This window comes from Taudactylus pleione, unplaced genomic scaffold (genome assembly GCF_031769625.1).
Source record: "Taudactylus pleione unplaced genomic scaffold, aTauple2 ptg000214l, whole genome shotgun sequence".
Lineage (NCBI taxonomy): Eukaryota > Metazoa > Chordata > Amphibia > Anura > Myobatrachidae > Taudactylus > Taudactylus pleione.
The window spans coordinates 13585667-13597765 of record NW_028284616.1 but is presented as its reverse complement, the minus strand read 5'-3'; the positions used below and the strand labels follow the sequence as shown (position 1 = coordinate 13597765).

The following is a 12099-nucleotide window of genomic DNA, read 5'->3' as shown; positions in this document are numbered from 1 at the left end:
ACAAGCAGCTTCTGCTGATTAAAATTATATTCACCATGCCTATGTTCTGTGAGCGAGTGCGGGTGTATCTGCATGCAAAACACTACGTTACAGTGTCAGCGGCTGTAACACTGTAACATAGCATATCGCATGCAGATACACCCGCACTCGCTCACAGAATATAGGCATGCTGCATATCATTTTAATCAGCAGAAGCTGCTTGTGCTAAATATTCGCATCACTGTGTGAATAAGACGCATTTGCAGGTAGTAACATTCACGAAAAGACACTCGGCGCTACCGAGTCACACAGAGCTACGCCTTATGTGTAGCGTGACTTGTATCGCACGGAGGATAGATGTATGTGTATCTGTAAACGCATTCTTTGGAATTCCTTCTCTCTCAGCAAATCGAGCATAGTACTTAGATAGATTCATCATCCTGGCAGCTGTCAGAGAGCAAAGGTTTATATCAGTGGTTCTCAAACTCGGTCCTCAGGACCCCACACAGTTCCCTTTTTCCAGGTCACCCAGCAGGTGCACAGGTGTAGTCATTACTCACTGACATGTTTTAAAAGATCAACAGGTGCAGCTAATTATTTCACTAGTAATTATGTGAAGAGACCTGCAAAACATGCACTGTTTGGGGTCCTGAGGACCGAGTTTGAGAACCTGTGGCTTATATCATAGGACTAAAATGAGTCGGGGACAAGTAAGGGAGAACACAGAGGTGCAGATTATATTCTTATGCATAAATGCACCTACTGTACTTGTACTGTACTTATTAGTCCATGCCCATAGCTTGTTGCCCATGACAGAAATGCACATCGGCAAGTAAGTCTCTGACTTGAAAAATTAGACAAGCCCTTTTTAATTTTCTTTTTTATCTCAAAGAATGCATGAAACCAGGGGCTTATTGACGCTACTTCAGGAGTGGTGTAGAAATCAAGAAATTGTAATTAACTAAGCAAATGTAAATATAATATAAATTATAATGTAAATATAAACTGGAATGGAAATGTTTCCTGTGTGGCTCTCAATTGCATTGGCTATGACACTCTCATGTTCATTCTCACCCAGTAAAATAATATTGTAGTTTGGCACTGGTGCAGTACAGAGGCTTGTGCACTACTGCAACTATCCAGCACTCTCCATGGAATGTTATGTCTCGTCAGCTAAACCTATTATAAGGGGCACAAATGTGTTACCCATGCAATCAATGTGATCTTGCAGTGTTAGCTGGTGTGTGTCCTTGTGAAATGGTTTTTGCCCAGTACTTGCACATTTTTTATTTGCTTTTTTTTCCACTGCATAACTGAACCACACAATTTTTTTATTTCCATTTTTCACCTGAATAAGCAAGAATTCGATTACGTCACCTTACATGAACATGAAATGAACTTGAAATATGTGTGTATTTCTCGGTATAAATATAATATTTTTTATTTCCACTTTACAGCCTTGAAATGTTTGGCATGAGTAAATTGTGTAAAGCTGGGTACACACGGTACGATCTGCACAACCAACGATATCGCTGAACGATTTCCCTTGAACTTTCTGTAGTGCAGGACAAACGATATTGGGTGTACACACTGATAGATATCTATGATAGATATATATCAGTGAAGTCATCCTGCCACATCTCTTATCATGCAAATCGTGATGAAATCGTCCAAGTTGGCCTGCATGTACGGACGACCATAGATATTGTTATTGCCCATGCGGGAACGCCCACCGTTGGTCATTCGCTGCATAAACATGAACGTTATGAATGATTTATTGTTAAACGATATCGTTATCGTTCATAAAAATCATACCGTGTGTACGCACCATTAGAGTGTATTTTATACCACTAGACTGATACTAAATAAGAATGTTTAGAATGTAAGCTCTTGCGAGCAAGGTCCTCTACCTTCTTGTGCTTCCCCTTACTTTACTTACATCTACTTCTTACTCCCCACTAGGGCACCTAACACTTGGTTGCTTATCTGGGTGTTATGGTCACTAATGTAGCAATGTATATTATCCTTGTCCTCCTCCTGTATTGTATTGTACTGCAAGTCACTGGTCAACCTATTTGTTTATGTACTTTGTAAGGCGCTGCGGAACACTTGTGGCGCCATATAATAATAATAATAATAATGTGCCCTATTAGTGTAAACCCCAGTATTGCTAGAAAGGATACAAATGAGTTGGGGTTTCAGTTTCCACCATTTTGTAATGATATTAATACAGCCAGAGGGAACTTTAATAAATATAGTTTCAGCGTGTGTAATCTTTTACTAGTTTGCATAATGACCACATGAAGAGAGAAAGAAAATGTTTGTCTTTTTTTATGTCTTTTATGTGTTTTTTGTCTTTTCTTTCTCTCTTCATGTGGTCATTATAATATTGTATGTAACAAGTTTGCATAACCAAGAAGAAGTGTAAGTAAATGTTAGGGTCTGCTGTTTTAAGTCTGGACAGAAGCATGATAGGAGGGGAAGCAACCACTGAATCATGCAGTACATGGGGCATCACATTACAAGGTCACATAAGTTCATAGATAGGTTTCTTGTGTTTCCTTGCAAATGTGTCACCTTTCAGTGTGTAAGACTTCTGTCACCTTACTTATCTTCTGATACTATATCCCTCTGTAGGAATCAGCATTTACCCTGACCTTCTGTACAAATAATATTTATATTGTTGTACAGATGTGCCCTCACTCGTCTTTGCTGCAGTCGCGCCATTCAGCCTTTCTCGGCGCGTCTGGTCCCGTGAGACTCTGCTGGTGCCTGGCTTTTTTTTACCGAAAATGTGTTTAAGTTGCAATGTGATGCGACTAGGATGACACCATGGAGACTATGGGCCTGATTCATTTGATATGTGACACTTATCTGTGTACGATTAGTCTCTCAATCAGCATGTGAAGCGCTGCGATGCAGCTGTCGCAGTTGTTTTTCACAAAAAGTTCCGATTACAGTCTCAGTCGCACACAGATACACAAGTGTCACATATCAAATAAATCAGCACAGACTCCTGGGGGTAAATTTACTAAAAGTTGAATTTGGTTCCAAAATAGAACCAACATCCTCACAAAATCGACCACGGTGTTTCTATTCAAAATAGATCACAGGTTCTCAAAATCAGTCCTCAGGACCTCAAACAGTGCATGTTTTCCAGGTCTCCTCACAGCATCACAAGTGAAATAATTAGCTCCACCTGTGGATCTTTTCAAATGTGTCAGTGAGTAATGACTACACCTGTGCACCTGCTGCGTGACATGCAAAACATGACATGTGTGGGGTCCTGAGAACCGAGTTTGAGAACCACTGAAATAGATAATTTACTAACAGTCAATTTTTGGGCTCGATTTTTATTTTGATGGTGCATTGGTTTCTATTTGAAGTTCCACAGTAAATGTGTTCTGTTCACCAAATCGACCAAAAATCAACCCAAATCGGAACCAAAATTATACAAATGCATTCCTATTGGCCAAAACATGTCACATGTACTGTTTTTCCCACAAACACCTACATCCCAGTGCTGATTTTCATATCCAAGATTTTTTTAAATCATTGCTATGCCTTTAAATGCCTGATTTATACAGCCAGATTGTCCCACATGCTTCTCTCTCATGTTTTTTTTACCATCGTATCGAGTTTTCAGACAATTCTACATTATTTAATATCAAACTATTTCTGATGATTCTATCGAAATTGTCGATTTTGGGTCTATTTTCAAATCAACTGTAAGTAAATGAGCTTTTTCTACTGATGGCTATCTATTTCAAGTTCTATTTGTGCGTGAAGATGAATTTATGGGGATTTTAAGTCGGTTTTGTCTTTAGTAAATACCTGATTGTCAAAATTGCCACCAAATCACTTCAAAATCACCACAAAATAGAATGGAACTGAAAATCGATCCTTCGTAAATTTACCCCCAGGTGCATCTTAGTTGCATCACATTGTGACTTAGACATCCAACGCCAGCCGAGTTGCACAGGACATGGTGGCTCACTCACGCCAGGCATATTGCGCTGCATGGCGTACTGAGGCTAGATGAGCAAGGACACATCTGTACTTCTCACTTTGGGACTGATTCAGAAGGTGGACACAGTGTCCCAAGAGGACAATGTTTTCAGTCTGGTTATGCATCAGAGTAGCACTCCTGATGGTTACCGCCGGGGGACGCGGGACATAATGGATGCAGAGAGAGATAAATTTAATTGGGCATTACAAGGTGGTAACAAGGGATGGCTAGCTAGTTGCAGACAGCGACCGCATCCTTTTTCGCAGTCGCACTGGCACCGACAGCCATATTCTGAAGGACAATCGAGCAACCATAGGGCAGCTTTCTGGCTTTTTAAAGGAGTTATTTGACCCAGCCTTTTCAGAGGAGGGACATATATATATATATATATATATATATACAGTCAGGTGCATAAATATTGGGACATTGACAGAATTTTCATATTTAGGCCTCTATTCACCACCACAATGGCTTTGAAATGAAACAAACAAGATGTGCTTTAACTGCAGACTTTCAGATTTAATTTGAGGGTAATTACTTCCAAATCAGGTGAATGGTGTAGGAATTACAACGGTTTCTATATGTGCCTCCCACTTTTTAAGGGGCCAAAAGTAATGGGACTATCAACTCAAAAGCTATTTCATGGACAGGTGTGGGCTATTCCCTCATTATTTCATTATCAATTAAGCAGGAAAAAGGTCTGGAGTTGATTCTAGGTGTGACATTTGCATTTGGAATCAGTTGCTGTCTACTCTCAATATGAGATCCAAAGAGCTGTCACTATCAGTGAAGCAAGCCATCATTAGGCTGAAAAATCAAAACAAACCCATCAGAGAGATAGCAAAAACATTAAGTGTGGCCAAATCAACTGTTTGGAACATTCTGAAAAAGAAAGAACGCACCGGAGAGCTCAGTAACACCAAAAGACCCGGAAGACCACGGAAAACAACTGTGGTGGATGACAAGAATTATTTCCCTGGTGAAGAAAAACCCCTTCACAACAGTTGGCCAAATCAAGAACACTCTCCAGGAGGTAGGTGTATATGTCTCAAAGTCAACAATCAAGAGAAGACTTCACAAGAGTGAATATAGAGGGTTCACCACAAGATGTAAACCATTGGTGAGCCTCAAAAACAGGAAGACCAGATTACAGTTTGCCAAACAACATCTAAAAAAGCCATTACAGTTCTGGAACAACATCCTATGGACAGATGAGACAAAGATCAACTTGTACCAGAGTGATGGGAAGAGAAGAGTATGGAGAAGGAAAGGAACTGCTCATGATCCAAAACAGACCACCTCATCAGTGAAGCATGGTGGTGGTAGTGTCATGGCGTAGGCATGTATGGCTGCCAATGGAACTGGTTCCCTTGTATTTATTGATGACGTGACTGCTGACAAAAGCAGCAGAATGAATTCTGAAGTGTTTCGGGCAATATTATATGCTCATATTCAGTCAAATGCTTCAGAACTCATTGGACGGCACTTCACAGTGCAGATGGACAATGACCCGAAGCATACTGCAAAAGCAGCCAAAGAGTTTTTTAAGGCTAAAAAGTGGAATGTTATGCAATGGCCAAGTCAATCCCCTTACCTGAATCCGATTGAGCATGCATTTCACTTGATGAAGACAAAACTGAAGGGAAAATGCCCCAAGAACAACAGGAACTGAAGACATTTGCAGTAGAGGCCTGGCAGAGCATCACCAGGGATGAAACCCAGCGTCTGGTGATGTCTATGCGTTCCAGACTTCAGGCTGTAATTGTCTGCAAAGGATTTGCAACAAAGTATTAAAAAGTGAAAGTTAGAGTTAGGATTGTTTAGTTTGTCCCATTACTTTTGGCCCCTTAAAAAGTGGGAGGCACATATAGAAACCGTTGTAATTCCTACACCATTCACCTGATTTGGATGTAATTACCCTCAAATTAAATCTGAAAGTCTGCAGTTAAAGCACAACTTGTTTGTTTCATTTCAAAGCCATTGTGGTGGTGAATAGAGGCCAAAATATGACAATTCTGTCAATGTCCCAATATTTATGCACCTGACTGTACATGTATGTGTATATATATATATATATATATATATATATATATATATATATATATATATATATGGAATGTTCCCATTATTCAATATGATTAATTAGTTAAAATTCTTCAGTATAAACAAACAACTTCCTGCTGAAAGGATCCAGACACGAAGTGAATCACCCTGAGGGTATTTAAGCCTCATCATGCCACACATCACACATGCCTTGATAAAGACCCAGGAGCAGGTCAAAACGCGTTGGCTGTGACTGTGTGGACCCAAGAAAAGTACATCAGGATCTAAGCATTGCGGGCCTTTTTTCCTCATCCCCATCCGGAAGTTTCAAGGTCCGGGTGTCAAGGGGCCACATTGTTTATACTATTGGTATGTATTTTTTACTACATCCGAATGTGTTTTATGTTCCCACTAATACTGAATCATTGCTTGAAGTGTTTTTAAATCCCTCTGATAAGGGTTTGCTTCTTATTGTTTATTAATAAAGTTTTGTATTCCTAATTTACCAATTATTGAATTTGAGGCCTATTGATTAGGTCATTTTATTGTGCTTATATGTTTTTATTAAGGAGATTTATTTCACTAGTAGGGTTGAGCGCCCAAAGATAACCTACCTCTTAATGTTTCATTGTCTCATTTGGTCCTTCTGGTGATAGGACTCAGGTTGTTTTAGGCTGCTTTCTTTATCCCTAGGTGAGCCCATTTTTAGCACTCATAATCTAATGCTGTAATGTCCGATGGTGCTTTTCTATGATGTCACAACCAAACGCCACACTTGCAGTCCTAAGAAAACTGGATGCTGCACCCACATCTGGCCAACACGTACGTTAAGCAGTTCAGTTGGAAGTACAATAGAAGGTATACCACATTTGAGACTGGAGGGACTAGCGCCAGCCCAACTAGTAGCCCATATAACGAAGATCTTATGGTAATTAGTTTGCATTTGTAATTTTGTAATGGCTCTTTTTAGAGCTAATTGAGCCATTAGGGCCTAAAGTTGCACGCAAAAGTGCATGCAGCAGCATCTATTAGTGGTCACCCATATGCGACTTTATGCAAATGCCAGTACAAACAAATTCCCTTATGTACATTCGTGCAGCAGAATGTGCAAATACTGATATGCCCACTTTCAGCAACTATACTGTACATGCAGTAATACCATTGCTGAGTCCATTGTGCGGATACTTTATGTAACACATATGCAGTAGGAATTTGTATGAATTTTAACGCATGTGCAGTTGCAAAAAATTGCTCAACTATGTGAACATCGGCATTCCGTGCAGTTTGCCTCTGAATCAGGCTCTTATTGAGATGGTAAAAACTATTTGTACTAAAACTAAAATCTTGCTTATTTCTATGGTAACACATCACTGCTGGGTTCAAAGTGATGCTCTAGCAGCTACATATTGCCCAAGCAGTGTGAGGAGATCAACATACCAATACAGGAGCCGACGGTGGCAGCAATTGCTCTCATACAACACAGGGCATCATACTGCTTTGCATTTAACTAAACACCAAAACACAGGCTACATGGTAAGCCCATCAGGCCACATACTGTACATTCTATTAGTTTTTCACTGTAACTCAATTAACAAGTGTTAGGCTTTCTGTTTTCTGGACACTCAATCCCATCGCTGATGGGGTTGTTTTATTATGCAATAATCATATGTAAGTACAGTATTTTTTTTGCATTCTTTGTTTACAAGTTTTCTATATGGTTTTGGTGCTACTTTAGTCTTGCTGCTTTTTAATGTAGCAACTGTACACTTGTATATAGTATAGTGAATGTACATTGTATTATATTTTTTATCACATGATTCAATGATGTAATGTTTTTCATTGGCAGCACTTGTTCTATCCTTTTTGTTTCTCATTTAAATTGAACAGAATATGCTTTTAACCTTTGTGCCTTTGTGTAGCTTTTAATGATCACCATGGTAACTAGCGTCTGTGCTTCGGTAGTCACGTGTTAGATAACACATAACGGTCCAATCCTTTAATCGCTGTGGGTATATATGGTGGGTCGTTGAATTTGTTTATGGAAGCACATTAAGGGGCTGATGCAGAATTGAAGGTAAAATGGGAGTACATTACTCAAAAGAAACGTTCATGGAAAAACATTGTATTTTTGGTCATATGCAGATCTGTACACATCTTGACATGGTTCCACCTCTGCATGGGGAGCATATGTGACAGGTTTATACTAGTCATCATCATCAACATGTACTTGCATTTGTTCTATACAAGGTGCAAACCATATGCCTCCTATAAGGCCTATACTCGCTTACATGCACGCCTGCATGGCACTCTTTTACAGCCCGTGTGCACCTCACAGAACTTTGGCTACATGTGAGAATGTCTCTTCCTATCCTCGTTCCGCCTATTCGGTAGTTAGGGTAGATGCACCCATATTGCATACCACTCCACTTTTTTGCATTTGTGTGCGCTAATTTTCTGAGAGCGCTCAGTGCAAATTCACGCAAGATAAGCTACGAAATGGGTGCAAGTCTGCATCAGCCCCTACTTGTCCTGAAACTTAGTAATAAACAAAGAGACATATTCTCAATCCATATGGCTCATTATTTTTTACATTACACAATGGTCTGTTCTTTATATTATGAGAAGAATGCACAACTCCTTAATCTAAGTACAGTGGTGGCTCCAGAGGAGGGGCTGCAGCGCAGTCCAAAATTCAAATAGGGGAGCCACACCAACTGCCCTTCCAAATGATGCCAAACTTCGGCAGCACGGGGCTCATTGGCAGTTGGTGTGGCTCCCCTATATGAATTTTGGATTGCGCTGCAGCCCCACCTCTAAAGCCTCCACTGCTTACAAAGGTTACCAATTACTATGTACTAGTAATCAACAATATGCTTGAATAATAATTCAGATATAGTTAAGACATAGTTAAAGGCTAAAAATTATAGAGAGATCGGGCCATTCAGAGACACGACAGCAATGTAATGTGCATCTAGCCACTCTTTACTGCCTTTAACTCCAAGGTCAGCTCATGACCTTACAAATGTTCCGATAGAGCTTATCAGTGCGCACAATGCATTCCTAATATACACAATTTTCTTCTGCATGACTGGACAGCATGTAGAACAATATCTGACAAAGGTAGTAAAAAACTAATTATATTGGCATACCACTGCATGTGTGGCTAGTTTAATATGTAAATCTCTGAAATGTTCCAAAGACAACAATTAAATATGATTAAACAGTTAGTTATATTATAAATTGAATATAATTAATTAACTATTTCCATGATAGTTGCGTTCTATGGTAAAACATATTGAAATCTGTTAATGCTATTCTCTAGATTTCAAGCAACTTACACCATGCTTTACAAAGTATTGCAATAAAAGCGCCGCACCTCTTGCTAGTTTAGCGCTCACGCATGTAGAATTGTCCTGGCTGTCTATGATGATAAGACATTTTTTTTTCAAACTTGAGAAGACTGCTTGTTATCATTTTTACATATGTTTTATTAATAGGAATTATCTACACATGTTGTAGCTTGGCTCTTTTTGCTGAAATTGGGGTGTGGGCATTGAAAGTTGGGACTGTCATGTATTTCCACATGAACATGTTCAGAGCTAGTACCTGGATCTCTCTGGCGTGGTACATGACAATGAGTCCAAGCAGGATAGCAGTTGAGAGGCTGATAAGGCATTTCAGTGCAAATGAGTAAGAGGATTCCTATAAAAAGAGAGAGAGAGAGTCAAAATGATCACACTGACAACTTCTCATGATCATTCCCTGGGTCAGTTTTCTGCCGGTATATCTACGTGCGTCACACACTGTTAAATAGATGGAAATAGGGTACTATGGGGTCTATGTACTAAGCCTTGGATGGAGATAAAGTGGATGGAGATAAAGTACCAGCCAATCAGCTCCTGTCACGTTACAGGCTGTGCTTGAAAAATAACAGGAGCTGACTGGTTGGTACCTTATTTCCATCCACTTTATTTATCTCCAAGGCTTAGTACATAGACCTCTATATCTAAATTATTCAAGATAATCAAAATACAATTGTATTATATTTTTTAATATTCTCCACCATTACAACATGAATATATAGGACATACAGTCAGGTGCATAAATATTGGGACATTGACAGAATTTTCATATTTTGGCCTCTATTCACCACCACAATGGCTTTTAAATGAAACAAACAAGATGTGCTTTAACTCCAGATTTAATTTGAGGGTAATTACATCCAAATCAGGTGAACGGTGTAGGAATTACAACGGTTTCTATAAGTGCCTCCCACTTTTTAAGGGGCCAAAAGTAATGGGATTATCAACTCAAAAGCTATTTCATGGACAGGTGTGGGCTATTCCCTTGTTATTTAATTATCAATTAAGCAGGTAAAAGGTCTGGAGTTGATTCTAGGTGTGACATTTGCATTTGGAATCAGTTGCTGTCGACTCTCAATATGAGATCCAAAGAGCTGTCACTATCAGTGAAGCAAGCCATCATTAGGCTGAAAAATCAAAACAAACCCATCAGAGAGATAGCAAAAACATTAGGTGTGGCCAAATCAACTGTTTGGAACATTCTTAAAAAGAAAGAACGCCCCGGAGAGCTCAGCAAAACCAAAAGACCCGGAAGACCACGGAAAACAACTGTGGTGGATGACAGAAGAATTATTTCCCTGGTGAAGAAAAACCCCTTCACAACAGTTGGCCAAATCAAGAACACTCTCCAGGAGGTAGGTGTATATGTCTCAAAGTCAACAATCAAGAGAAGACTTCACAAGAGTGAATATAGAGAGTTCACCACAAGATGTAAACCATTGGTGAGCCACAAGAACAGGAAGACCAGATTAGAGTTTGCCAAACAACATCTAAAAAAGCCATTACAGTTCTGGAACAACATCCTATGGACAGATGAGACAAAGATCAACTTGTACCAGAGTGATGGGAAGAGAAGAGTATGGAGAAGGAAAGGAACTGCTCATGATCCAAAACATACCACCTCATCAGTGAAGCATGGTGGTGGTAGTGTCATGGCGTGGGCATGTATGGCTGCCAATGGAACTGGTTCCCTTGTATTTATTGATGATGTGACTGCAGACAAAAGCAGCAGAATGAATTCTGAAGTATTTCGGGCAATATTATATGCTCATATTCAGTCAAATGCTTCAGAACTCATTGGACGGCTCTTCACAGTGCAGATGGACAATGACCCGAAGCATACTGCAAAAGCAACCAAAGAGTTTTTTAAGGCTAAAAAGTGGAATGTTGTGCAAAACTGAAGGGAAAATGCCCCAAGAACAAGCAGGGACATTTGCAGTAGAGGCCTGGCAGAGCATCACCAGGGATGAAACCCAGCGTCTGGTGATGTCTATGCGTTCCAGGCTTCAGGCTGTAATTGTCTGCAAAGGATTTGCAACAAAGTATTAAAAAGTGAAAGTTAGATTTAGGATTGTTTAGTTTGTCCCATTACTTTTGGCCCCTTAAAAAGTGGGAGGCATATATAGAAACCGTTGTAATTCCTACACCGTTCACCTGATTTGAATGTAATTACCCTCAAATTAAATCTGAAAGTCTGCAGTTAAAGCACATCTTGTTTGTTTCATTTCAAAGCCATTGTGGTGGTGAATAGAGGCCAAAATATGAAAATTCTGTCAATGTCCCAATATTTATGCACCTGACTGTAAATGTATAAAAGTGGGGTGAGGAGAAAGTTTTTCTTTTTCTTCTAGAATATGGGTTTAATTCAACTCAATTTAAAGACAGTTTTCTTCCACTTCCAATTTGACAACCTATGTTGGATCTGCATACAAAAGTAAGTGCTCACACAGATAGTTTTTGAAGCAGCCACTTTTACAGCAGCAAGAAATGCAATGTAAGTAATATGCTTGCATAAAGCAAATCTTGTGGGCATCTGCAGAAAAGATCAAGATGCAAAGTGGTTTGTCTTGTCATAGACATAACACTATGAAGGAAATTCAATTCATAGTGATGTGCTGCACAGATAGTTACAGTAGTGCCGACAAGTTTTCCCTCGCACCTTTATGGGGAAATTTAATTCAAGGCACTGTGGGCCTGATTCAGAGC

The 12099-nt window shown here is 39.5% G+C and overlaps 1 protein-coding gene across 3 annotated transcripts in view; it reads right to left on the bottom strand.

The window, feature by feature from the left end:
* Positions 1–12099, bottom strand: part of KCNN1 (potassium calcium-activated channel subfamily N member 1) — a 138927-nt gene that overhangs the window by 75005 nt on the left and 51823 nt on the right. For all 3 annotated transcript variants that reach the window (XM_088478555.1, XM_088478554.1, XM_088478556.1), the window contains exon 3: positions 9638–9733. In XM_088478555.1, the coding sequence (XP_088334681.1) occupies positions 9638–9733 (96 nt within the window). The remainder of the gene's footprint in view (positions 1–9637; positions 9734–12099) is intronic.